Source organism: Aspergillus terreus, genomic scaffold, assembly GCF_000149615.1.
Source record: "Aspergillus terreus NIH2624 scaffold_1 genomic scaffold, whole genome shotgun sequence".
NCBI lineage: Eukaryota > Fungi > Ascomycota > Eurotiomycetes > Eurotiales > Aspergillaceae > Aspergillus > Aspergillus terreus.
Genome location: NT_165972.1, coordinates 2,549,640 through 2,577,619, shown reverse-complemented (window position 1 = coordinate 2,577,619; position 27,980 = coordinate 2,549,640). Strand labels below are relative to the sequence as shown.

General features: G+C 55.3%; 5 protein-coding genes across 5 annotated transcripts; 2 read left to right on the top strand and 3 right to left on the bottom strand.

Moving 5' to 3' along the window:
• Positions 1-3: 3 nt before the first annotated feature.
• On the top strand, positions 4-2,833 carry ATEG_00914 (uncharacterized protein; the record flags this gene model as incomplete). Its single annotated transcript, XM_001211000.1, has 3 exons — positions 4-1,526; positions 1,721-1,740; positions 1,953-2,833. The coding sequence occupies 3 exons, from the start codon at positions 4-6 to the stop codon at positions 2,831-2,833; spliced, it is 2,424 nt and encodes an 807-aa protein (XP_001211000.1).
• A 1,138-nt stretch (positions 2,834-3,971) lies between these two features.
• ATEG_00913 (type I polyketide synthase) lies at positions 3,972-6,029 on the top strand (the record flags this gene model as incomplete). The annotated part of the gene is made up of 2 exons (XM_001210999.1): positions 3,972-4,026; positions 4,084-6,029. The coding sequence occupies 2 exons, from the start codon at positions 3,972-3,974 to the stop codon at positions 6,027-6,029; spliced, it is 2,001 nt and encodes a 666-aa protein (XP_001210999.1).
• Positions 6,030-15,901: 9,872 nt separating this feature from the next.
• ATEG_00912 (uncharacterized protein) lies at positions 15,902-18,294 on the bottom strand (the record flags this gene model as incomplete). The annotated part of the gene is made up of 5 exons (XM_001210998.1): positions 15,902-16,590; positions 16,651-16,761; positions 16,928-17,042; positions 17,097-17,288; positions 17,347-18,294. 5 exons carry the CDS (start codon positions 18,292-18,294, stop codon positions 15,902-15,904), a joined length of 2,055 nt encoding a protein of 684 aa, XP_001210998.1.
• A 3,389-nt stretch (positions 18,295-21,683) lies between these two features.
• Positions 21,684-24,355, bottom strand: ATEG_00911 (uncharacterized protein; the record flags this gene model as incomplete). Its single annotated transcript, XM_001210997.1, has 4 exons — positions 21,684-22,188; positions 22,428-22,798; positions 23,001-23,867; positions 23,930-24,355. 4 exons carry the CDS (start codon positions 24,353-24,355, stop codon positions 21,684-21,686), a joined length of 2,169 nt encoding a protein of 722 aa, XP_001210997.1.
• Positions 24,356-25,847: 1,492 nt separating this feature from the next.
• Positions 25,848-27,939, bottom strand: fbx15 (F-box domain protein; the record flags this gene model as incomplete). Its single annotated transcript, XM_001210996.1, has 2 exons — positions 25,848-27,686; positions 27,739-27,939. The coding sequence occupies 2 exons, from the start codon at positions 27,937-27,939 to the stop codon at positions 25,848-25,850; spliced, it is 2,040 nt and encodes a 679-aa protein (XP_001210996.1).
• Between the last annotated feature and the right edge of the window lie 41 nt (positions 27,940-27,980).

The following is a 27,980-nucleotide window of genomic DNA, read 5'->3' as shown; positions in this document are numbered from 1 at the left end:
GATATGCGCTTTCTTGGTATCGCCGCGGTGGCCACCTTCTCCACGGTGGTCTCTGCTTATCCTAAGAGCACCGCCCTCTATAATTGTGTGTCCAGTGTCTTTGGACCATCGGCACCGCAACGGATTGTCACGCCAAACGACACTACCTACCTGGATTCTCGCCTGGGCGAAACGATCCAGTTTGATGAGCTCCCAGTCCTCCTCGCCTATGCTCAAGAGTCCAAAGAGATCGCCCCTCTGATCCGATGTGCTAAGACTGCCGGCATCAAAGCGGTGCCTCGTGCCGGAGGCCACAGCTTCGAGGCCTACTCTGCTCTGAACGGCACGCTCATTATTGACATTGCCCACCTCAACTACGTCAATGTCTCCGATGACCGTCAAACGGCCGTTGTGGGAGCCGGAATTCGCCTCGGCGCTCTGTACACTGCCCTGAGCGAGCACGGAACGTCCTTCATCGGCGGCATCTGTCCCACCGTTGGGCTGGCCGGGTTCCTAGGCTCTGGTGGGTTCAACATGCAGCAAAGGTCTCAAGGATTAGCCGTCGAGCACGTTCTCGCCGCAAAGGTCGTCCTCGCTGACGGACGCACCGTTGTGGCTTCGCCAGATACGAACCCGGATCTCTTCTTCGCAATCCGGGGTGGTGGCGGTGGCACGTACGGGATTGTTGTGGAATTCACATTGTCCCTCACCTCGATCCCGCGATCTGCGATGCTCATGCTGAGCTGGAACGACACTGCGTCTCGGTTCCCTGCTGCCAAACAGTACCTCGACTGGGCTCCCAAACAGATCCCAGAGTTTATGTCTCAGATTAACGTGTACCGAGACAAGGTGCAGGTCTTAGGCTGGTACTACGGCGGTACGGAAGACGAGCTCCGCTCGCTCGTGAATGCGTCCGGGCTCCTGGATATTGGCAAGCCAGCGGTAGTCATTGCGGGTGGATGCAACACCGACAACGCGCGCGCCTTCGGCTACACGACAATGGAGTGTCTGCCAGATGGGAAAGTGGACGTGTCCATCCTCAATGTGGTCCCGGATCCATTTAGCAAGGTCGGCAACAGCACCCAATTCAAGTGGAACGAGGTCCCAAAGTCTACCTCCATGCCTGTCGCAGACCCCTGGCAACGCTTCCACCGCATGAGCAAGTCTTTCTTCGTCCTCAAAGACAACCCTCTTACCGACCAAACCCTCCAAAGTCTGCTCGACCGCATTGCCTCTCTCGACGCTAAAAGCCAGGTCTGGGGCGAGTGGCATGCGTGGAACATCAGCACACCTTCCAAGGGCAGTGGCAACGCCTTCGCCTGGCGAGAGAAGGCCTACGCGCATCTTGAATTCCAGATCCACGGAGCACCGGATGACAAGGAGCGGCAGTCTACTTATGAGAACTGGCTCGAGGATCTGGAGTCGTATCTCAGGCCGACGGTTGGAGGGGCCAGTTACTCGGGGTATCTGGATGCGGATATCTCGACGGATCCGTTGACGAGTTACTATGGGGGGAATGTGTGCAAGCTCGTTTCTGTGAAGAGGAAGTATGATCCAGAGGATTTCTTTACCAATCCACTTACAATCCCGGTTGATCGGAAGGGATGTTAGCGTCTATAGTCATCACGTTAATCATCCTGACTCATGACGGCACCAAGAGTATGATTGGCGCGCCTAAGCGTGAATCATGATGAGCCATTTCGAGTGTTCCAATATCGACTGTGAATCAAGTTAACTCGAGAACCGAAAATGACTACTCCAGTATATAAGCCGCCAAAATGACGGTTGCTGTGCTCGTACCATACCTCAGCGACTGTCAGACAATACTTTATTTTTCCAGGAGGCATAAGAATGGAATCACCGTACGCGCCCGCCTGGAGCGAGGTAAGCAGCTGTAAATCTCCACACGCTAAAAATATGCTCAACAAATCGATAGTTCCTCAAAGAAGTCGGAGGTGAAATGCTGATGACAGGCAGTACTGTTGAACAGCTTTTCATCGACTCCGACGTGAACGCACGAAAGATCACATCCAGATATCCAATCCCGCCACCCGACAAGTCAATAAAGACCGAGGATATTACCCTCCAGGATTGCTGGGTTCGCATCTACACTCCCCCGTCAGCGACCAGCAGTGGATCAGTGGCGGTGTTCATCCACGGCGGAGGCTGGATCATGGGAAGCCCGGACATTGAAGATGCGACCTGCCGACGGATTTGTCGATGCAGTGGGATGACGGTGGTTAGTGTCGGATATCGATTGGCACCGAAATTCCAATTCCCCACTGGTCTCAACGACTGCGTGCGAGCGACCCTGTGGACATTGGGTCACTTTCCGGTATCTGCCCTCGTCATCATGGGAGGCTCCGCGGGTGCCAACCTCGCTTTTGGTGTGGCGCTCAAACTCGTGGATGCCGGGCTTGGGGAAAAGGTGAAGGGGGTCCTGGCTCTGGTGCCTGCGACTGTGCACCCCGATGCCGTTCCAGCAGACAAAAGGGATCAGTACACTGCTATGCATGAGAACGCCAACAATACTGTCAACACTCTCGCTGCAATGGATTGTTTCTTGGACGCCTATGCAGCACCACCGCACGACAAGTATTTCTCGGTTCTCCTTCATCCTCGCCTGAAGGATTTGAAAAAGGTCTACCTGGTCGAATGTGGAACTGATACCTTGAGAGATGATGCACGACTGATGCGGGATGCTTTGGAAGAGGCCGGTGTGCCTCTGATGTATGATGCCTATCCTGGCTACCCTCACTACTTCTGGTCATATCCATCTCCGGTCTTAGCGGAGGCGTCCGAGTCTTTCCATGAGAATATGTTGCAAGCACTAGCATGGCTTGATCAAGAATGAAGATGATCAAGACGATTTTGAAGATTATTGCAATATAAGAATTAATATCCTACTAAAATCACGTAGTAATATGCTAGTCTAGGTATATTGACCTGCGGCGTATTGTCTCCCGGAGCCTGAGGCTCCCACGCTGCCTGAGGTGTCATTATTTATTTATTCCCCTGCTGGGCTTCACCTCCATCCCCATCAATCCTTATCCACGTCCCGCCTGGTCCTTCCTCCTTGGCAGACGACCATCTCTTGACTACCACTGAGGATATTCTGTGAAACTTCTGTCCCGTGGATCCAGCCAGAAAAGTGGCTGGCTCTCTTTCCCCCAACAAGATGGCGCGTCTGGTAAGGCTCCGTTCGGACACGGAGTTGGTCGTCACGGAACGACTCCAGCCTCCATACCTTGTATGCGGGTGCTTCACGGAACGGACCACGAATCGGACCTTTTTCGAGGCTTGACTCTGTCTACAGGGATAGCGTGCTTCCTCGTCCCTCCTCCGTCCGCCATCGGCGTGTTTGTCGCGTCTGCGGGCAGAAACGCAGAGGCGATATCAGCTATTCGACTTAAATTGGTCCTATGAAACCAGACTCGCCCGTCTGCACCTGACCATATGAGCTGATCTGTGCTTTGATACAAACATTTCCATTCCTGGGCACTGAGTGCCTACTTTTGACCCATTACTTGCATTGGAACCAGCGGTAAGAGATAGTCCTCTACTGAACTAACAAGCAGCATCATGTCAATGCATTTTGAAACCCCAATCCACCGTGCTACAAGCGCTGCTCCGACAGTCTCTAGTGTAAAGTCAGCTAGGGAGAAGCAGTCGCCCTCGGAAAACCCACCATGCGTGGTTGGAATGGCTTGCAGAGTCCCAGGGGCTTCATCGCCCTCGCGGCTGTGGGACAATATCATCAATCAAGTCGACCTACAACGGAAAATGCCCCAGGATCGCTTCAATGTCGATGCCTTCTACCACCCCGATGGGACTCATAAGGGAACCGTATGTCTCCCCCTAATCTCCATGTGCGGCTGCCAGCAACCTAAACATCTCTACAGACAAATGCCAAATACGGCTATTTTCTCGACCAGGACCTTGGGCTTTTTGACGCCAGTTTTTTCAATATCTCCGGCAAGGAAGCCGAGGCAATGGACCCGCAGCAGCGTCTCCTACTGGAGGTCGTTTATGAGGCCCTAGAAGATGGTAGGCCATGCTCTATGACCTTCACGTTGTTTGGCTGTCTGCTTACAACAAAAATAGCCGGGATTACTCTGGATGAAATCCAAGGATCTTTAACCTCCGTCTACTGTGGCTGTTTCACGAACGACTACAACGCCATGACGACCAAAGACCTCGAATACTATCCCAAGTACACCGTTACCGGCACAGGCAATTCCATCCTGGCGAACCGCATCTCGTACTTTTATAATCTACACGGGCCCAGTGCGACTGTCGACACTGCTTGTTCTTCTTCCCTGGTGTGCTTCCACTTGGGTGCGCAGTCCCTCCGCGACGCAGAGGCTGACATCTCTATCGTCGTTGGATCGGCGCTGCATTTTGATCCGAATATTTTTATCACCATGACAGACCTGGGCATGTTGTCGACAGACGGTCGCTGTCGACACGGAGACGCTGCAGGCAGTGGGTATGTCCGTGGTGAGGGTATTGCGGCGATGGTCTTGAAGCGCCAGGACCGCGCACAGGCGGACGGGGACCACATCCGTGCTGTTGTGCGCGGTACCGGTGTCAACCATGATGGTCGCAAACAGGGCATTACGTTGCCCTCTGCTCGTGCCCAGGCGGATCTGATCACGAGCACATACGAAAGGGCTGGCCTGGAGCCGGCAGAGACGACTTATGTTGAGTGTCACGGCACAGGGACAAAAGCCGGTGATCCGAGAGAGCTTAGGGCTGTCCATGAAGTATTTTGCCGTCATCGTCCAGACACGCTGCATGTTGGCTCGGTGAAGACGAACATCGGCCATTTGGAGGGTGCCTCTGGTATCGCCGGTTTGATGAAGGCGACAATGGCATTGGAGAAGAAAATCATTCCTCCGAATATGCACTTCTCTACTCCAAACCCAGAAGTGGACTTTAAGAACTGGAAGCTGGAGATCCCAACCGAACCAAAGGTGTGGGAGATGGGAAGGCGTACTATCCCTCGCCGAGCTTCGATCAATTCTTTTGGCTATGGAGGGACAAACGCTCACGCTATACTTGAGGAGTATAACTCCTTCGGCTCAAAAACTACTGCATGCCAGCAGCCAACCGTTTCTCTCCCGCCCGAACTGGCGGCAATGGTCGAGCGCAGGCCGTATCTACTGCCATTAACCTCCCACTCAGAGCGAGCGGGAGAGCTCTGGGCTGAACGTCTAGCCCAGTACCTCACCGAAAATGAGGCCAGCGTGGCTGACGTGGCTCTCTCGCTATCAACGCGTCGAACAATGCACCGATTCCGATCCTTCGCCGTATCCGCCGACATGGAAAAGGTGATCGAGCGGATCCGGGATCCTCCGCCTGGTGCAGCCTGGAAGAGCAAACTCGACACCATCCCACGGATCGGCTTTGTGTTCACCGGCCAAGGTGCACAATGGTTTGGGATGGCCCGCAGCTTGCTTGAACAATGTCCACTATTCTTACAGACAATCCGAAAGTGTGACAGGATCCTGCAGGCCTTACCATCCCATCGTCCAACCTGGTCTGTGGAAGCCGAGCTTCTAAAGTCCCAACAGGACACAATGCTAGGGAGAACGGAGTACTCTCAACCCATTTGTACAGCCGTCCAGTTAGCTCTAGTCGATGTCCTCGCACACTGGGGAGTGAAGCCCTCCGGCGTGGTGGGCCACAGTAGCGGTGAACTGGCTGCTACATATGCTGCGGGCCTTCTTTCCTTCGAAAACGCTCTCGTCGCGGCGTACTACCGTGGAGTGCATATGGGCTCCGGTGCGGCGGCTCCAGGATCTATGCCTGGCGCCATGATGGCTGTTGGAATGACTGAGGCAGAAGTTACGGCTGAACTGGAGCCATATAGGGGTCGGATTGCCATCGCCGCTATGAACAGCCCGTCAAGCTTTACAGTTTCTGGAGATGAGGATGCTGTTGTTGAATTGCAGCAGGCTCTCACGGATCGGAAGGTGTTTGCTAGGCGGTTGCAGGTAGCACAAGCGTGCGTCTTCGTCCATTCCCTTGTTATTAAAAGATACTGACGAACTCCGTGCAGTTTTCATAGTCATCATATGTTCCCCTTAGCGCCGGGATACAAGGAGGCACTTTCTGCGTATCCCGGTTTCAAGGCGAACAAGGAGCCGAGTGCGACTATGGTGTCGAGCGTGACAGGTCGATATGCTGACCCTGAAACCTTGGGCCCAGACTACCTGGCCGCCAACATGACAGGAATGGTCAAGTTTTCCGACGCTCTGACTGAACTTGTCCTAGATGAGGAAGATCAGCAACGGATCGATGTACTCTTGGAGGTCGGCCCTCATCCAGCTCTTAAGGGGCCTTCAAACCAGACGCTGGACCCGTTGAAGCTGAAGCTGCCATATTTTGGTACGCTGGACCGCAAACAAGATGCCTACGAAAGCCTTCTCGCTACGACTGGTCAGCTATTTGCGTTGGGATATCCCGTTAACCTTAAGAATGTGAACGAAAATCAGTTTCTAGACACCGCTGGGCAGATTGTCAGTGTAGGTGCGCCAGGGAGGCTCGACCTTCCTTCATACGCTTGGGACCATCATGACCGTTACTGGGCGGAGACTCGACACATCCGTGAGCATCGTTTGCGCCCGTCCCGACACAGTATCCTCGGCGCGCGAGTTCCTGGGTCCCTGGAAACACGCCCTAGGTGGCGCAACTATCTCCGAGTGTCTGAGATTCCCTGGCTCCTCGATCACTCTATTGACGGCAAGACTATATTCCCTGCAGCTGGATATATCAACATGGTAATCGAGGCCGCCGCCACCATGGTAGATGGAAGCATTCGTGAATTCGAGCTCGTGGACGTATCCGGTGAGTTTAAGATGCTTCTAATAGCACATTGGCGTTAATAACCATGACAAGTGAAATCCGCGCTCGTCGTCAGCGACAAAGACGTGGGAACAGAGACATTTGTCGAGCTGGCCCCTGCTGTGGAATCCGCTGAAACCTCCTCGTCTCTGTGGAAGCAGTTTGTTGTCCTCTCCGTTGACGAAGCTGGAAACCAGCGAGAGCATTGTACGGGCATGATCCGGACTGATTCCGGCTCCCCGGAGGCTATTCAAAACTCATCGAGCTATTCATCGATGGACGCCTTCCGTCGCAGGAGCTTCCGGAGCACAGAGCGCATGCAGTATTACCACCGACTGCACTCCATGGGACTGCAATATGGTCCTACGTTTCAGCTCGTGGCTGGTAATGTCGAGAGCGGTGACGGCATCGCGATCGCTCCGATATCGTGGAAGCCTACCATGTACCCTCGTGAAGATACCGATCTGTCTATTCTCCACCCGGCCCTTCTGGACGCTTGCCTTCATCCGGTATTTTCCTCCATCGAAGGGAAGTTAGGGAACAGCCTCAGCGCACCGTATGTGCCGACATTCATACGTTCCCTGCGGGTCTCTGGCCTTCTGGACGCATGGAAGCGATCAGACGCCGGATTCGAGGCTGAAGTTTTGGTTGAAACCGACGCCCTGGGTCCTCGTACAGCAACGAATGACCTCCGTCTGCACTTATCAGATGGGGAGCTGTTATTCGATATTAAGGGCCTTAGGCTGACTAGTCTGGGTTCTAACGCGGCAGATGATACCAAGCGTTCGCTGTTCTTTGGAACGCAGTGGAAGCCCATGTTTACCGGTCTTGAGTGGACTCCGGAGGAAGAGTACAATCTGACGATACTGGTGGAATTATATTTGCACCAGCATCCAAACAGCAAGATTCTTCATGTGACTCCGTCTCTGTCGTCTACAGAGAGCATCCTGCCAGTTTTTAAGGGCATTGCGGATTCTGAGAGAAGAAACATTAGCGGTCTGGTTATTCTTCCAGCTGGGGCAGCTGCCACAGACTTTGACGCGCTTGTTGACCGGGGCAACGGGTTGGTGAGCGTCGTCGAAGATACAGAGGATGCCTTCGATCTGGTCATTGTGTCAACGGATATTGACATGTCAGCCATTCGTGGACGAGTCGCCGAGAACGGATTCCTTGTGACCCTCAGTCCCACGAAGAACACCCTCGATACTCGTGCTTTTCACATGCTTTATACCTCCTCTGTCCTGCAGATCTGGCACAGTAAACTCTCGCCCATCAAGGGCTCCGTCGGTACACTGACTATCGTGATGCCACCTCAGCCCACCCCTGGCACTCGAAAGTTGGCTGATATCATCAAGTCCCAAAGACAAGGCCCAACATCGGAGTGCGACTTCCTCTCCCTCATACAGTCCTCAAATGAGCTACATGGGGATGTTGTCGTGCTCGCCAGCTTGGATTCGAACCTGTACTTCGGCTCGGCTTCCAGCCGTGCGGAAGACTTCCAGGCCGCGCAGGCGCTACTCACCAAAGAGAGACAAGCAAATGTCATCTGGCTAACTCGAGGAGGTCTCATGAATGTTTCTTCTCCGGAACAGGCGCTAATACTCGGTCTCGCCCGAAGCGCACGGAGCGAGAATCCGGAGCTTCGTCTGGTCGTGTTCGATATTGATCCTACCGCCGACGAATCCCAAACGGCCCAGCTAACGTCCCATCTAATGGATGATTCCGTTAGGGAGGACGAAATTGCCGAACGTGGCGGCCGCCTGTATATTCCTCGAGTAGTGGCCAGCGACAACCTCAACTCGCGGATCCCTAACGGTGTGCGCAGTGAGCCAACTGTCCAGCCATTGTATCAAAAGGATCGCCCACTTGCCCTCCGTATTGGCCGACCAGGGCTATTGGATACGCTCATGTTTTCTGATGACACGGACCTCACGAGCAGCCCGCTGCAGCCAGACGAACTAGAAATAGAGGTCAAGGCCTCGGCGCTCAACTTCCGTGATATTGCAGCCAGTATGGGCATCATCGATGACTTCAAGCTGGGAGACGAATGCGCAGGAGTTGTACTGCGTGTTGGATCTAATGTCTCATCCACAGACTTCGCTGTTGGTGATCGTGTCGTGGCGTGGCGTCCCGGACAGGGTGCGCATCGAACGATCCTGCGCAACCCTGCCTGCCTCTGCTACCGACTGCAAGGCCAGATGCCATTCTCAGTCGCGTCCTCAATCCCGCTTGTCCTGACGACAGCCTACTACTCACTCGTCGATACAGCAAGACTCCAGCGGGGAGAAACAATACTTATCCACTCCGCCGCCGGAGGAGTCGGACAGATGGCCATTCAGATCGCCCAGAATATTGGGGCTACCATCATTGCGACAGTCGGCTCTGCAGAGAAAAGAGCGTTTTTGATAGACAAATACGGGCTCGAGGACTCCCACATCCTCTCGTCGCGCGACGATTCCTTCGTCGAGGGGATCCGACGGCTCAGCAATGGCAGGGGCGTTGATGTCGTTCTCAACTCCCTCGCTGGCCCTCTGCTGCTTTCCACCTGGGCATCCGTCGCTCCATTCGGCCGCTTCGTCGAGATCGGCAAACGGGATATCCACCAGAATAGCCGGATCCCCATGGATCCCTTCCGGCGGAATGTATCCTTCGCTAGTGTGGACATGATCACTGTATTCGAGCAAAACCAGCCCCTTGGCGCGCGCGTATTCCAGGAATCATGTGCACTTGTTCATGAAGGGAAAATCAATCCCCCGCAGCCTATTACTGAGGTTCCCTACGCTGATGTACAGCGCGCATTCCGGATGTTGCAGACCGGGACGACCAGTGGTAAGATCGTTCTCATACCTGGTCCAGATGATCGTGTTCTCGTTGAGCAACCCAGATTCCATCGGAGGCAGCTTTTTGACGCGCATAAAACGTACCTCCTGGTTGGTGGTCTGGGTGGCTTGGGTCGTCGCCTCAGCGAGTGGCTCTTCCAACGCGGTGCGCGCCACCTCGCCTTTCTGTCGCGTTCGGGAAAGAGTAGACCGGAGGCAAGAGAGACAGTGGAGTGGCTAGAGGCTCGTGGGGTTGAAGTGAAGGTATTCAGTGGCGACGCAACGGACTCAACTGCAGTTAACACTGCGGTAAGTCAAATCGATGGCTCTGGTCATTGCCTCGCGGGTGTATTCCAGGCAGCCATGGTGCTGCAGGATGCACCGCTCGCTCAGATGACTTTCGCGCAGTGGCAGCGATGCATGGCCCCTAAAGTCCAAGGAGCCTACAACCTTCACAATGCCACTGCGTCTCTGCCACTGGACTTCTTCGTCTGCTTCTCCTCGGTGTCCGCTATCCTTGGGTCCAAGGCTCAGGCCAATTATTCCGCTGCCAACAGTTATCTTGATGCACTCTGCGCATATCGACGCAGTATTGGTCTAGTTGGTACGACCATGAATGTCGGGATGGTCGTCGGCGTCGGAGCTGTGTCTGAAGACGCCCAGTTGCAGACTGTCATGGAACGGATCGGGTATGACGCAGTGAATGAGGAGGAACTCTTTGCCCAAATTGGCGCGGCCGTGTGTCCGGTAGGAAGTCAAGACAAACTTGCTCTGGTGGACAGTCAAGGCAGGGATGCCCATCAAATCATCACCGGCGTCAACTTGCGCCGTCCGACCTACTTCTGGGCTAATGAACCACGCTTCCGCAACCTCTACGCCAACCACGACTTTGCCGGGTCCAGTGAGGGGAAGAATAAGAAACAAGACATCATGTCTCAGCTACGGGAAGCTCCAGATGAAGCAGCTCGCGTCAGCATCTTGACTTTGCGATTCCTCGAAAAGATTGCGGCTGTTCTGTCTGTTGACCAGAGCACGCTGCAGCCTAACCGCAGTCTTGGGGATTACGGACTCGACAGCATTGTCGCCATCGAAATCCGCCAGTGGTTTTTTAAGGCTGTCGGTGTGGAGCTCGCCATGTTTGACATTCTGAGCAGCCGCAGTATCCAGGCTTTGATTGAGAAAGTCGCCTCCCTGATAGTTCTTAAGAACGAGGCTGAGTCCTCGACAGCAGCCAACGCGGACGTGCAAAAGAATACCAAGCGGGCTGCGAATAGAACTTCAGATTCCACTATCAGTCTGCTTCCTTTGATCGACGGTGCTTCGATTGAGGAAATTCCTATCATGGAAGTTCCAATGTCTTCCTACCAACGACGGCTGTGGTTTATGCATAATCTCTCTGCAGACCCGTCTTTCCTTAATTTGCCCATCATCTTCCGTCTTCGTGGTCAACCTCATGGGCCCTTAATACGGCGGGTGCTGGAGGAGCTCAAGCGGAGGAATGAAATCCTTCGCACTGCCTACTCCGAGGGTGAAGAGTTCTCCCAGCAAGTGGTTATGGATGACTGCACCACCGCGCTTCCTGAGGTGGACTTTTCCACGGATGTCGATACTGAATCATCTCTGAGTAATTATGTCAGGGCTCTCCAACAGGAGCTGATGGACATTGAGGACGGGGTGGTGATGAAGGCCGCTCTGGCGAAGCTGTCCGAGGACAGACACGCTCTTGTTCTCATCTTCCACCACATTTGCATTGATCGAGGCAGCAGTCAGTCATTCCTTGAGCAGTTCACTAGCCTTTACGATGCCATGCGAAAGGAGAGAAACCTTGCTTCCGTGACCCGGCCGGCTGTAAGCTATGGCGAATTCAGTATATGGCACAACGCCCTTCTCCGCTCAACGGATATGCAACCTAGCCTGGAATTTTGGAAATCGGTGTACGAAGATCGACCAGCGACAGCAATGCAGCTGCTACCATTTGCAAAAGGGGACCGACCAGAAACAAACGACTACCAACGACATGTTCACAAGGCCACCCTGAAGAAGACCCTCCTGCAACGCATGAAGCGCATCTGTTCCCGGCTGGGTGTCACGCCAGCTCAGTTTCTTATGGCTGGGCTTCGCGCATTTCTGTACAGACACACCGAAGAGGAAGACCTCACCATCCACCTTGTTGATGGAAATCGCCCCCATCCCGCCGTTAACGATACGCTTGGCTTTTTCGTCAACGTGGTTCCAGTTCGTTGTCGAATCGATCAGTCAGGAAGTTTTGAGGATGTCCTTCGCCAGATCAAAGACCTAGTCATCTCGGCTCTGCAGCATTCCCAATTTCCCTTCGATGCAATTATCGATGCAGTTGGCGCTGCACGAACAACATCTCACTTCCCCCTGGGGCAGGTGATTTTGAACTACCAGGTCCACGGGACCATGCCCGTCTATTCTGCAGGCGACTTTGACATCACGGAAGTCCAGGGAGATGATATCCCCACAGCGTGCGAAATCGGGCTGGAGGCACTTGAGGATCCCGCTGAAGGATTAAAACTCCGCCTCGAATATTCGAGTACCTTGTACGGAGAAGATGATATGGCGCGATTCCTGGACAACTTTGTTGCCTTCCTGGCCAGCACCATCCACGACTACCGCCAGCCAGTATCAGAGGTCAAAATGGTGGGCTCAAAAGAGCTGGAATTTTTGAAGGCCAATATGTTTAACCTCAACTTTATACCCAACACTTGGGGAGGCATGTCTGTGTCTGAGCGCATACTCGCTATGGCCCGGGAATATCCTCAAGAAGTGGCTGTGGAAAGCTCAGAGGAGGTCAACAACCTAACTTACGCCTCTCTTGTCGCACAAGCCTCCGACATTGCACGAGCCATTATCAATTCCGGCATCCAGCCCGCAAGCAAGGTCGGCCTTTTCGCTCTCCCTGGCCCAACAGCAGTTGCATCCATGGTAGGTGTTTTATTTGCGGGCTGTGGATATGTGGCCCTCGACCCGGACTTTGCCAAGGAACGTCTGGCCTTCATGATTACGGACTCAGGTGCAAGGCTCGTTGTGGCAGGGGAAGGGCTTGAAGATAGTGCTCGTGCTCTTTCCACCGTCCCTGTGTTGGCGTCTGAGCGTATCCAACGTTCGGGGAAGATGATTGACTCCCCTGTGCCAACAGAAGGGAACTTCCCTTTCTATACCATCTACACATCCGTAAGCGTATAGCAAGTGCTGACGCAATACTGTTACTGACTGAGTGAAACAGGGCAGCACTGGGACCCCGAAAGGAGTCGTGTTGAGCCAGTCCAACACACAGCAGATGCTCAGCACGCTACACCACGATTACCGTTTCAGCTCCGCCGACAGATTCCTCCACCATTCCTCAATTTCTTTCGATCTTTCTATCGTCCAGATCTTCTCTGCGCTGACAACAGGTGCACGGCTGTGCGTTGCCGGCGCAGGAATCCGCAAAGACCCTCTCGCTCTCGCAACATACATGGCGGCCGCACAAGTTTCAATCACATATTTCACACCTACCCAATTCGCGATGCTGATTGAGAGCGCCGGTAGCATTCTCGAGAGAATGACAAACTACCGCATTGCCTATTTTGCGGGCGAGAGATTGCCCTTTCGCATGGTGAAGGCTTTCTACGACCTCAAAACCCCCGCGAAGCTTTACAATACATGGAGTCCGAGTGAGCTTGTGGTCCAGACGACCATCCAATCTGTCGACTATCCCGTGGACGACGCACTCAATATACCCATCGGCTTTCCTATGGCGAACACCCGCCACTACATTCTCGATTCAAAGGCAAACCCTCTGCCCATGGGAGTTGTCGGGGAGATAGTTGTTGGTGGAGCCCAGGTCGGTCTCGGATACATCAACCGACCGGAGATCAATGAAAGAGCGTTCTTGCCTGATCCTTTCTGCTCCGAGGAGGATCGCCGACGTGGCTGGGGACGCATGTTCCGCACGGGCGACAAGGGTCGCTTCCTTCCTGGCGGCAACCTCGAGTTCCATGGTCGCATTGCTGGTGATAAGCAGGTCAAGTTACGAGGCTATCGCATCGACCTAAGTGAGGTCGAACATCGAATCTTTGTGGAATCGAATAAGGGCCCGACTGACGTGGCGCTTGTTGACCTGGCCGTTGTTGCGAGAGAAATAGCAGGCGAAACGAGTCAGGAAAGTGGAACTGACAACCGACAGTTGATTGCGTTTGTCGTCCCTCGCCAGGCTCCTCCGCCAGAGAGGCTGTCAATGTTTGCATTCCAACTGAACCAGATGGCCGGCAAGTATCTCAATTCGTATATGCTGCCTGCCGCATATCAGTTTGTGGAAAGGCTTCCTACGACGATCGGAGGAAAGGTGGACTTGCAGAAACTGTTGAATTGTCCGTTAGACCCGGTATTTCCGGTTGAAGAAAATGTGATTCCGCAGTCTCCAGCGGGAGAGACAAGTGATGGTCAAGATGTCGTTCTGAAAGCTGTCATTCAGGGTTTCCGCCAGATATTAAAGCTCCCATCAACACGAGCAGTTGGGCCAGGTGACAGCTTCTTCGCTCTTGGAGGTAATAGCCTCCTTCTCATGCGCCTTCAGGCCCGGTTAAAGCGAGCCCTCAAACTGCCGCTGCCTTTAAATACGATGTTCAAGACTCCTACACCCGCGGCAATCACACAGCTGATGACGGGCCGGATATCCTCGTCTGCTACGCCCGTCTCCCAAACGCCAAATGCCGATGCAATCGATTGGGAGGTCGAAACGAGGCTCGCAGGTGACGTGAAGCCTTCACTGGTCAATATTGGACGCTCCCAGGTAAACTCGGTTCTTGTCACCGGTGTGGACTCCTTTATCGGCGTGCACATGCTCGCCACCCTCCTCGAAGATCAGTCGATAGATAACATCTACGTGCTTGGGTCTCAGAAACAGATCGAAGTGACTGATGTCTATCAATCGTTTGATCATTACCACCTTTCTGGCTTGCTACCCCCGCGCGAAGAGCTCGACCTTCGTATCCGTTCCGTGCCAGGCAACCTCGCCTCGCCGCAGTTCGGTCTCTCCACGGCAACATTCCGTCAATTAGCACGCAATATCCAATCCATTTACCACCTTGGCGGATATGTCTCCCTGCTCCGCTCTTATGACGCACTTCGGGACTCCAATGTCCGCCCAATCCACGACATCATTCACCTGGCCAGCCTCGGCCGCGTCAATACGGCCATTCACCACCTCTCCACCTGGTCAGTGCCGCATCTCCAAACCTGGTCGACGACCACCCATCAGGGCGGCAAGGGGCAGCCCTCTATCACAGCCACCGAAGTCAGCGCCAGCCACTTCATCCCCGAGCCGTCCGGTCGCCTGGGCTACTTCAAGTCCCGCTGGGCGGCAGAAATGATCCTGGAAAAGGCTGCAGAGCGCGGATTTGCGGTGACCATCTACCGGGCCTCCGCCGTGACAGCCGATCGGCGGACGGGCATCCCCGAACCAAAGGATGACTTCATTCGCACAATGATCCTCAGCATGTTACAGGCAAAGGCTGTCCCGCGGCTTCCGGTCCGCGAGAGACCCTTTGTTGTTGATTTCGTCCCGGTGGATTATATTACCCGTGGAATGCACGCGCTGGCGATGCATGAGACGCTCAACGAGGCGACTGAGAAAGCGCCTATCTATCACTTGTCTAACCCCAAGCCGCTTCCGGTGGAAGAATTGCCCGCCATCATGGAGGAAATCGGCGGGGAACGGGGACAGAGTCTGCCCGTGGATGAATGGCTCGAGGCAGTTGCGCGGTTGGATACTGCGCCTGAGGCCCAAGTGCGATGGGGAGCATTGAAGGAGTATTTTGGTTTGGGGCATTTGATGTTTGGGCTTGACACTGCGAAGACACAGAGAGTGCTTGAGACTGTTGATATAGGGAGCTGCAGCCCTGTCGATGTGGAATATCTCCGGACGATGCTGGCGCGGGAGAGTCAGAGGGTTGGATGATTCTAATGTTGTATATTGCGTTCATTGCTTTGGGGTTAGGCGTATGCACAGTGTTTCTTGGATTGCAGTTGTATTCTTCATTTCTTAGACCAAACAGTGTATAGGAAGTTATCAGTCTCATACTAAGCCGCCATCATCATACTCAGTCAAACTGCTCTTGAGTGGTACATGACATGTCAAGAAGTACCTACATCGATCAGGTTGGTCAGGTTGATGAGATTGATGATGGTAAAAGTAAAACTCCTATCCAGCAAGCAGATAAACATCGACAGTACATACAAGACCAAGATCAATAAGTGATGGTGACAGCCTTTCCAGCATACTCACTCTCCCTCCCCTTCTTCACCAGATGTTCAAACACCCACCGGCCAACATCTTCCCGGGAAATTGTGTATCCAACCGCCGGCTTCTCCTCTACACCCACCCTAATCTTCTTCAAATCACCGCCCTTGTCCCTATCACCGTCGGTGAGAAGGCTCGGCCGAACAATCACATAGCCACCAAGAGCGCGCGCTGCAGGGTCACGCTCTGCGTCGTCCACGATCAGCCGCTCCATCACCTTCTTGTCGTCGTGCGGGACCTTCAGCATCCAGTGGTACATGGGCATCATCGCGATCGGGAGATCGCGTTTGACGTCGCTGATCCCGGTCGTGCTGAGCGTGATCAGGAATGGGGCCTTCGTCGTGCCCGCACCGCGCAGCTCCCGAATAGCCGTCAGGATATTCTGGACCACGTCCTGGCATATAGTCGGGTTGTCTAGAGTCGGCGAGAGGGGGTTGCTCATGATCAGCTTCCCGCCAATCCCAGACACGATTAGATCGGCCATTTCAGATGCCGGCTGGCCCATCTGGAGCGTCTGCTTGACGGGCTGCAAGTCTGTCGCCGTGCCGGAGACTATGGTCAGGTTGTCGGCGATGGTTGATTCAGGGACGCCGCGCTGGACCAGGAGGTCCCGGAGTCGGGACGGCGTTCGCGCCACTACGTATGGTTAGCTGACGTTTGGTCTTCTTCAAGACAATTAGTCGATTATCTACTTACAGGCGGCGCAGCGGTATCCGGCCTTCAGAGCAGGAGCCAGGCACGAGATGGTGCTCCCACCTGTGGCGCCAAAGAAGGCGATCGTTGGCTTGGAGGAAGACATTAGATTAGCTGTTAGAGTACAATTGAAGTTAAGAAGATAAATAAAATAAGTCGGGCTTGTCTTTGGGGATGCGGTACTATATAGTAGGAAATATCTCCGTCTGGAGACGGAGGTTTTTGGCGTGGTGTTTCTTTATTGGGCCCCCACGCCAGTAAGAAATGTGAAGGCAGCAACATCCAGCGACACAAACGAGAAAATGAGAATGAGTCTCAAATGGAATATGGAAGCCTTTGAAGGCAAAGGGAGGCTCATAGCATAAAATGTCGCCGAGGTAGAAGGTCCGACGGTGCTAGATCATACAGTATCTTATCCATAGGCATCACCATGTTGCTTTCTTAGGTACCATGATGGCTTTGTATACTTTTTGATCTGAAAGAACGGTTTTGTAGTTGTTAGAAGAGATAAGGTAGGATACTGTGGGTGGGATTTGTTCGTGATTGACGTAAGATGGGATGAGCTTCATAAACACAGATAGAACAGACAGCAGTATAGCTCGCACAGGTATATGATCAATAGCCTCCTTGTTCAGGAGCAACTATATTGAGTACAATTAGACAGCAGAAGCATCAATATGGCTTCTGGGCCACAATCACCACGAAATCAAAAATGGCATGAATATCATTCCGCATGGCTTCCTCGCGGACCCCCGTATTCAAAACGGCCACCTCCTCCGGCGTCCACCCCAGGACCTCCGTGAAAAGCGAGGCCGTGAACGCCTCGACGCCCTCGACAAAATTGACCCGCATGAGGCTCCCACACTCCTTCAACCGCGGATCCTTCGGCCAGCTGCCGACCGGGATCTTGAACCGATGCTTCGTGATGGGATCGAACCCAGCCTCCTGCACCCATTTCTCCATTGACGGCGCGGGGTCCATGGTCCTCCCGCTCTTCTCACACGCCACGATGAGCCCGTGCATCATGCGCGCCATGAAGCTGTCGGGCGGGAGGGTGCCGTCCTCGGAATACATCACGTTCACACTCTCCTGCAGCTCGAGCCAGCCGCCGGGGCGGAGATGCGCATAGCACTGACGGATGAGGCGCGGCCAGTCCTTGATGGAGCCGGCCATGTAGCGGCAGTGGATGAAGTCGTAGGGGTGGCGGTCGACCCAGTCCTTCTCGACGTCGTCAACGACGAAGCGCACGTTGGCGGGGGCCCACGAGGGCTGGATGGGGCTCAGGTCGTTGCCGACGATCAGACGGGCGGCCGGGTGGGCGTCGCCCATGTGCAGGGCCCAGATGCCGGTGCCGGTGCCGATGTCGAGGATGGCCTTGCCGCGCGGGTCGAGCGGCGCCAGAAACAGCCGGTCGTTCAGGATGCGGGTGTAGACGTGGTGGATCATGTCCAGGCGGTCCTGCTCGCGCTTGTCGTTGGGGAAAGGGTAGCTGCCCGCGTGGTAGCCATGGTAGCGCCGGCCGTGCTTGTACTCGTAGCGCTGCACGCTGGAGCTGAGCGAGGTGCAGCTGCTGTCCGTGTCGAGGCTGGGTGCGTCCATGTCCACCTCTATCCGATTAGGCGGCTCTGCTGCGGTGAGGACTGTCATGGTGAGGTGAATGGGTCAACCGGTGGTTCTTGAGATTATCGCGTCGGGAGACAGAAGTCCCACTTGCGGGGAGAGTGAGCGGCTACCGTCTGACGATTCCGTTGGCAGCGGAGAAAGACCGTTGCTGAGGTGGAGTGCTTGTGTCAGGATCCCTGATTAGCGTGCCGTTGTCCAGTCGGCTGTTGTCCGTTGGTACTTTGTACAAGCAAAAGAAGTGGATGCCTTCACCGACATTTTCGGAGCCAGGAGTCACGGAGTAGGTGGCTGAAGTTGTCTGACACTGCAGGTTGCAGCGTCTCCACGATCGTAGGGGTAGATATATGGTAATTGGAATATTTGTTGTACACCGTGGATATATAGTATCCGCAGATATAGATCATAGCATCCGAAATTTATTCCTGCTTGGTTATAGTCTATGGTGTCTCCCGGACGACAATCCTACTAACAAACCACGTCCCCGTCTTGGACAAATCACCGCCTGAGCTCTAATGAGTGCGTCAGCTCTCCTTGATAGAATCGAATTGCATAATAATGAATAATAAAGGCTATCTCCAGGTTGCTCCGAGGTCAGCTCGACGGTGCGCAGCACACCTCTAGATCAACAGATCTACTGCCATATCTGCGGTGTCAGCTTCAACATTGTCGGTCGCTGGAAACCAGAAGAGCCAAATCTAGCCAGTTGGGCTTTCCCAGCAGACAATCTGATCAGTCGGAAGTCGACGAGGGGCTGGAAAGTGCGCTCAACGTGGCTTATCGAAAATTTAGACTACGTCCCTGCCGATGAAGATGTCGACAACGAGCCTGCTAGATGCGATTCATAATATGAATCCACTGGTTCTATAGTATTTCTAACGATGCCAGTGGCGACTCTGGGGTCGGTGGTTACGGGGTTGGTTGGCAACCCTGAATCCGCATACCCATTCTCCTGGTGCCTGCTGGTAGCTTTAGCTATTCATCTGCATCTTATCGACACGGATATCTGCACCCTGTCTGGTCAACTATCGTATTAGACGGATGCTGCCCAGGCAAATGCGTACTCGGGGGTTGCGATCTCGCTGGAGGAGATGAAAGGGGTTCGCACCGCTCAGTTCTTGGACCATAAAAGTGCAATCCGGGGACCGTGGCAAGACATCGAGTTTTTCAGCCTGGGAGGTGTCTGGATATTGTTTTTGTAGGGGTTGTGTGACGGAATGCCATCGCGCGATATTGATGACCCATCCATCTAGTCGTTGCAAGGTGGCTCGACCAGCTACAAGCGGAGAATTCCAATCTCGATGTATGTTCTTCCCCGTCGAAGATCACAGGAAGCTAACCGTATGGCCGGAGCGGACGGCTTCAGATGGCTTGGCCATGCCGTTCCACGCTTGGTGCTTTTGATATTTTCTGCCGTCAAAATATGGTCCGGTTCAAACGCATCAACATCTCTAGACTGATGCAATGGCGCAATACCGTGTTCTCCCACCAAGACTTTCACAGACTCCCTCGCTCCAGAGATGTCCGCAAAGGCCAGGACCAATTCTGGCAGCATGTCCCGGGCAAAGAGTATCTGACCGGTAACCCGCTATACGCGCCCGGCTTGCAAGCCATTTTACTAGACGCAGCCCGAAATGAAGATGAAGAATGGAAACTAAATTACACTCCATTGCAGGTTGACCCGGATGTGTTTCCTACTCTGTCTTGAGAGATCCGTCTATTGTTCGTCGCTTCCCTAGGTGCCCGCGACCTCCGGAACTTGAGGCTAGCTTCCAAGCCGTTCACCACACTTCCCCATAGTGCGTGTCAGTGTCTAGTCCAAGAGGAGATGCCTGGCTATGGGAGCTTGGTGCGATGGTGAAGTGCACGTTCCGTCTTTCTGGGCCACGGGGACTGCATATGATCTGCTGTTTTTCCGGGCACAAGGCAGTCGAGCATCTGCTTCCCTTCCCCAAAGGCCGCAGCCGCTGGAGCTGCCGAGAAATACCAATAGGCACCAGGTCTACACGCAGATAAGCAGAATGGGAGTAGTCTCAAGGGGCTGTGGAATCGCCAGTGGATCTGGGAGATGTGGAAGAGATAACCGAGCAGATCGAGAGGTATGCGGCTGGGGAGGGAGCTAGCTTTCTAAATGTAGGATAGCACGATACAAGTAAATTAACAGTATTACTGTCTCGAGTAGCCACAATCATCATCCATTAGAATGAGTAATGAGCAGCCTGTGGCTTGCTGTGTGAATCTTGTCAAATCCAGACCTTCCACAATCTAATAATAACCAGACAGCATCAGCAAGGAGTCAACCCCAGACTTGAAGAAGTCACCCTCTCCCTTGCTCTCCCTTGTGGAGGCTGGGACCTCTTCATCTCCCACACATCTTCTCACGTCTCAGAGTTGCAATGGCACCTGCAATTACCTTGAAACGAAAGACTGTGAGGAGGCACGGATACCTCCAGAGCAAGGGCTCATCCCAGCCGTTTGGATCTGCTGGAGGCAGTGGGTGATCCTCACTGCTTCAGGCAAGTCCTGGAGAATCGGATTTCTTCCATCATGTACTCCGTATGGAGAGTATGGAGACCGAAGAAAGGAAAACACCCCAGCAACGGAAAACAACTCCGTTCACACCGCCACAGTTCCACTTCTCTGGCTATCGGATGAGGCAAACACCGCGATCGCCAGAGCTGGTCGTGGAGGCATCCAAAACAAAGCTGCTCGGGCACGCCGATGCTAATCACCATCACGAATTCATATCATCATGAACAGTCTGTTCCCTGCATACAACGTCATTTAATATCAGTCCCCAGTCCCAGCCCTCGCCGAGGACGTGCATCCCAGCCACCGCAGGCAGTCGAATTCCACCATCCACAGTGGCAAATCCGCATCCCCACCGGCAAGAAAAGGGCTGAAAAGGGCTTGGAAGAGATCATCAGCCACCACAGTGGAGACGCAGAGATCGATGTCGATCTTTGTTGGCCGGTTGAGCTCGGCCGACTGAACCTGGACGGAGTGATTGCTCTGCCCTGTTTTGTGATGATGCTGGATGCTATGATGTGACGCTGTTGATGCATGCATGGACAGCCATACTCCCAGCATTCTCTCTCCCCCCAATTCAATCAATTCAATTCGTATCATACATTCAGGAGAACAGAGTAAAGATCTCTCAACCATGGTCCGTCGTCTCTGTTTTTTTGTTTTCGCCGATCGGATCCAAACATCGGCAGGATATCGGAAGCGAACATCCACCAGCAACAGAACTATCGAGCACTAACGCGATGGATCTGGTCCCTCCGCCTATGAGAGCATGCAGCCGTGGTCAAGCTGTGGTTGTACCCAAACCTTGCAGCACTGATACACGATGACTTCACGGCCAGCTCGTGCCTAGCCACGTTGCAGCGCTCCAATTTCTTTTCTCTCGCGAATCATTTCCGACAGGGGACATAAGGCCAGACGCCGACTGATTTGCGCTCGGTGCGGTGTATAAAACAGCCCATCCCATCACCCGTCTGCTCTGCCTTTTCTCTCAAGCCACTGCTCGCCTCCTCCATTCCTCCATACATCTCTCTCCGCACCCCTGCACATCCAACAGCACAATGAAGACCCTCTCCCTGTCCATGCTCCTCATGGCCGCCGCCTCCCTGGCGGCCGCCGACGTCTCGGTCGGCCAGTGCGCTGTACGAAGCCATCCCATCCATCATCCACGCTTGCGATGCTAACAACCCCAGCAAATGTGCATCACCAACATGAACAACAAAGCCCAGGAGCTCGGCTGCTCCTCCGGCGACAAGACCTGTCTCTGCAACGCCGACAACTACAAGTACGGAGTGCGCGACTGCACCGACCAGGCCTGTCCCGGCGAGGACTCGGCCGCCGCCGTGCAGATCGCCCTCAGCGCCTGTCCTGACGGCAGTACGTGTGACCCCTGCGCTGTCTATGAGATATAGCTAATCGGAACAGCCGACGCCAAGTCCAGCGCTTCGTCCGTCGCAGGTACTGCGACCGCTACCGGCGATGCTGGTGCCTCCAGCACTGGCACTGGCGCCAGCTCTGGGTCTGACTCCAAGACTACCGGCACTGGTGCTGCCACCAAGTCTGGTGATGCGACCACCACTGGTGCTGGTGCTGGCTCCACTGGCTCGGGCGATGCCACCGGTACTGGTACCAACACTGGAGCCTCTGCTACGGGTACCAACTCTGGGGCCTCTGCTACTGGCACCCACGGCACCGAGTCTGGTGCTTCCGGCACTGTAAGTCCTTTGCATCTCAGATATAGGATGTACTCTAACCCTGATAGAACACCGGCGCGAATGCTACCAAGACCGGCGCCACGGGCACCACCATGACCACTGCCACCAGCACCAGCGGCTCTGGCAACAACAACGGCAACGGCGACAACAACAGTGGCAGCACCACCTCCGGCTCTGGCTCTGGATCTGGCTCTGGCTCTTCCACCGAGACCACCGCCCCCGCCTCGCAGACCTCCGACTCTGCCGCCCAGGCCGTCGCCGGCAGCGGTGCTCTGGGCGCCGTCGGTGTCCTGGCCATGCTGATGCTGTAAGCTGGAACTGGGGACGGTGACTGTTGATGTGTATATTGTAACGAGGGTGTTATGATAGTAAATAATCGCTACGAGTTAATCTAATCTTTCACAAGCACACACTGTATTCTATCGACTATAAAAATCTATTTAGGTATATCTACAACTCCCCGCCCAAAACCGACGCAAGCGTCCCTCCCACCTCAGACCCCAAAAACGACACCGCCCCCGCCTTCAAATCCGCCAGCGGCACCGTCTGCGTCTCGCACCGCCCCGGCCTCGACACCGGCTTGCCGTCCAGCCGCTCCGCCAGCCACTGCAGCGCGCTGACGGACCCCAGCACGGCGGTGGAGAGATGCTCCGCGGCCAGAATGCGATGGTACTCGATGCTGACGTCGCCGTCGGCGCAGTACCGCCCGACCAGCTCATCCGTATCCCCGATAGGACTGATCTCATCGAGCGCGCCCTTATACACAAACAACGGCATGCGCGGCGTGCCGGCGGTACCCATCTGCCCCGCCGACGCAAACAGCCCCCGTGGCACCTCGGCGTCAAAGCTCCCCCTCCCATCGACAAAATACCGGAAGATGTCGTGCACGGCGCCGGCCGCAAACTCGCCCAGCACGCAGCTGTGCGCGCCGGCGTAGTACTGCGCCGCGCTGGCCGCGACCAGGTTGTCGGTGACCCACCCGCTGAACTCGGGGTACGCCTTGGCCAGCCCGATGAGGATCACGAACGCGGCGCCCGAGAACGGGCCCATGTTGATCGTGTCGATGGCGGAGGTCAGGTTGGGGAGGAGTCCGCCGACGGCGGCGCCCTCGAAGCGCAGCTCCGGCGCGTAGGAGGGCTGCAGCTCCGCCGCCCATTCCGCCGCCAGCGCGCCGCCTGAGTATCCCCACAGGGCGTAGCGCGCGGCCGGCGAGAGGCCCAGTCGGGGGGCTTCGGAGAGCGCGACACGGACGGAGTCGAGAGTCGCGTGGCCGGAGAGGATGCCGGCGGCGAACTGCGCGTCGAGGCCTTCGTAGTCGGCCGTGATGATCCACCAGCCTTGTTTGATGGCTGCCGCTAGCTATATATGTGCGGACGGTGGTCAGCGTGCGCGTGGTGGGGTGTAGGGGTGTATGGACGTACAAAAGCCAGGTCCATCGGCTGCGTCATGTGCGGGAGCAGCCCGCCGCCCGCGGTGGCCGAGCCGTGGCGCAGGGTGTACGACGGGCTGCAGTCCGGGTTATTGGCGTCGTAGAAGGTCTCGTAGGCGAGCAGCTTGGTCGGGTCGGCGTCGCGCGGCACGATGAGGGTGGCGGCGGCGGCGACGGGGGCGCCGACGCTGTCGGTCGTGCGGTAGAGGTACTGGTGCATCATTTCGACGTCCATGGATGTGCCGAGCGGCACGTACGTCTCCAGCTCGGGGGCGACCTGGCGCGCGCGGATCAGTTCGCCCGGGGCGTAGGCGCTGATGTTGGCGGGCTGCGTATACCACGGGTCCTGGCTGGGGGGGACGAGGGCGGCGGCGGCGTTGAGGGCGCATGCCCCGGCGAGGAGAGTGCGAGGGAGCATAATGAAAGAAGCAAGGAATGACTGTAGTTGGATAATGAGTGACTAGGATGGAGGAAGGATGGTTAGAGTGTCATTTTGAAAGAGCTTCACGAGTCACGACGAGATGAAAGAACCGATTCCACTGCCGGGCCAGGACCCATAGACAATCTTGGAACCGGCATTAGTCTATTGCTTTGATAGACTACCATGGCGCTTGAACGGCAGTGGGGATGGCAGTAGTTTAATGATAGTTAGGGCTCGAGACAACGTGAACGGAGATGAACTGCTTGACATGTAGACACATCAAGCCATAGGTTAGACTGCTCTAATGCTCCATGATATCCATACTCTGGAGTAGACAACGCATATCATCGATGCGGTTGTTCATTCAGCAGGATGGCAGAGATCGCACTCAGGGGACATCTAGCGATAGTGGGACCTGAAGACCCTGATGGCAACACCATCCTCCAGTCATCGGGCCATGCCAGGCAGAGCTGAAGAGAGTTTTCAGGATCGTCCGTGAACGCTGCAGTCTGGGAGAAGAATGGAGAAGAATGGAGCTGCTAGAATCACGATCCGCGCTGATCGCTCCACCGGACCGAACTTGCTGGATCGATATGATCGAGATCGTGAAGGCACGATCAATGATGTATCAGTCGATTTCAGAGATCTGATCGACTGGAAATAGGAATAAAAGTGCTCTATCATCTGTCTGGAGCATGTGTTCGTATCCCAGCGAAATACCCGGAGTCGCAAGATCCTTCTGGTCATTATTGCTGATTGCAGACTCCACTAGCCCCTAAACTATTGACTCAGTAGAGCGCTCCAGTTCTCGAGTCAGTTCGTGTCAATCGGCATTTGTCAAGCGACTGCAATGAGTTGTTGCGTGATGAGTCCGACTGCTCATGGCATGACTTGAAACTCCCTGAAGTCCATAAAATTCCTTCCAACGACTCCTTACACTCCTACACTCTACACTCTTCAGCCTCGTATCGTTCGATCCCCCATTGGCCGCTGCAGACTGTCGCAAGATGCATGGTGAAGCGAACAAGTCGCACGGTCCGGTTGTTGAAGCGAAGGAAGAAACGACATGTCAAATGCAGCACAGCGCAGCGGCAGCAGAGTACAGGTACGTACCACAAGTACCACGTCATGTCTCGTGTCGGTAGAGTCTCTGCTTGCTCTGTGCATGTTATTTTTAGGGGATCAGCGAGAACGGCCCTGCATCCTCCTGCTCAGACACAGCCACGATCGACCCGGTCAGACTGGCACGCAGCAGCATCGTCAGCAAGCAAACTCTTTTGGATGAGGGATTTAATCCTTATACCGGACAGACAGGCATACGGAGACAGGGCTAAGGCAAAGGATCTAGTAAGCCTCGTCAGCAGACTACAACATACTCCAATCACCACCGCCCGGCGGCTCTCCGGCTCATTCTGAAACTTCTTTCATTTCTCAGCTTATTCACAGCGTATTAGATGTAGGTAGCTAAGGATACTCCGGGGGGATCGTGTTATCGAAGCCAATAGCCACGTCGAATGCGCAAGTACATAGCCGGCTCCTCCCGAACAGATGGCACCGCCTGGTTCGTCCTCCGCTTGCCCACCGTGGCATGGACGACGGGGTTTTCGCGTCGGAGATCGTCGACGTGTGGCCGCTCCAAGTCCACGGCCGCAGTTGGTGTCGGTGTCGGTTGCGGCGCGCGCAGCGCCCCCGGAGACAACCGCTGCAGGCCGGCCAGGCGCAGCGAGGGATCGAAGTTGATCAGCACGATGGGGCGGTTCTCGCCGGGCGTGGCGATGGCGTGGTCGACCGAGTACACTATGGAGCGTTCGTCGGCGATCGCGCGCACCTTGCCCATGCGCTTGGACGGACACAGTAGCTCGGTCAGTTCGGGCGGCGCGTCGTCCGGCGGCCACATCTGCACGCCGCGCGAGACGAACCGCTCCTCGCTGTGCGCGACGGGCTGGCCGTCGGCGTCGGTGAGCTCCGGGCGGTACAGCCGCTGCTTAGGGCCCTCCTCGCCGGCTTCGTCGATGGGGCTCTTGCGTTTGCGCGAGACCACGCGCAGCCGCAGTCGGTCTCGCGGGAGCAGGCTGCGCTCGGGGTCCGGGCACGGGTCGTTGACGAGGTCGACAAAGGTGGAGGCGGAGAGGTTGTAGGTGCGAAACTTCGTTTTGGCCAGGATGAAGTCCCGGCGGGGGGTGTGGTCGTCGCCGCCGCCGTCCCGCTGGTACTCGGAGTGATAGTGCCGGCGCAGGCGTTTACGCGGCCGCTCGTAGTTGGGCTTGCTCAGCGGATCCAGGGTTTTGGCCAGAGGCTCATCGGGGAGGGACACGGGGTTGCGCGAGGCGCAGCCGGGCTGCTTACCACGGGGGACCTCTGATGGCGACGGCAGAGGCTGGGTGTAGTAGGTACGACAGTTGTCACTCCCGCCGTCGAGCCACTCGCGACGGCACTCAAGGATCATCAGCCGTTTGGTGGCCTCATCGTGTCGCAGCGAGAGGTCAGACCAGGTGTCGTTGATGGGACCCTCGCGGTGCTGGCGTCGCCAGGTACGCGTGGGCTGGGGGGCACAGCTATGGCCGGGGGGCAGGCATATCCACACGTAGTAAGACGTCCAGTCAACTTCTTCCTCTTCGAAATCGACTAGCGTTGAGACGGCGTACAGGTGATCCTCGTGGACCTCGAAACAGACGGTTTGGCCAATCTCATAGCCGGCAAAGTTCTCCAGTTCCACAGGCTTGTCGGTCAGATGCTGGCCGGTCGTCAGATCGACGCAGTTGACCGCCCATTGGGGGTAGCCATGGTAGCCCAACGCCGAGTGCGTGCCGTAATACAGGTATGATTGGTTGTGGCGAACAAACAGTCGCTTGGTGGACTGCAGTCGGGTGCGCAGGCGTAGTCGCCCGTTCCTGCTGCTGCTGCTGCTGCTGCTGCTGCTGCTGCTGCGCCGCCGCATGTCGACCGCCAGCAGCCAGGCTTCCTGCCGCTCGACCATCTCGACCAGAAACGCCAGCACGCCGTGGCTGTAGTGCATCAGCGACACCTGGGTAGTGTCCTGCAGCAGGTTACAGTGCGGGATGGCGCGTGGCAGCACGCCGTGGATGTTCAGGACCTGCTCCACCTGGCTGGCGCCATGCACGTCCAGGGCCCGGATTTCGTCGTTGTAGATGTACGAGAGGGAGCCGCCACTGTAGAGAAAGGCACTCCCGATGGCGATAATGGAGGCGGAATACGGCTGGGCGGTGGCCAGGGCTTCTTTGATGTCAAAGAGACGGCCGACAGCGGCACGATAGCCGGATTTGGTGCGATCTGCTTCTTGCCCTTCTTTGGTGTGTAACAGAGTCTCCTGTCTTTGTTAGTGGTCTCACAGTCAAGCCAGTAGACAGAACAGGAAATACCTCGAGGGTTTTGCGCGCAATGGACTCGCTGCGGGTGAGACTGTGCAGGGCACGATTGACTCGACTGAGATGGATGAGATCATGGCAGTCGAGGGTGGACGCCACCTGATAGAAGACATCGTAAGGGATGGAGTCAAGGTTCTTGGTCATATCTGTCATGACCGGAAGAGAATATCGGGGGACTCGGACATCTGAGATCATGCAGGACTAGGGTTGGTCATGAAGAGACCATGAAGAAACGA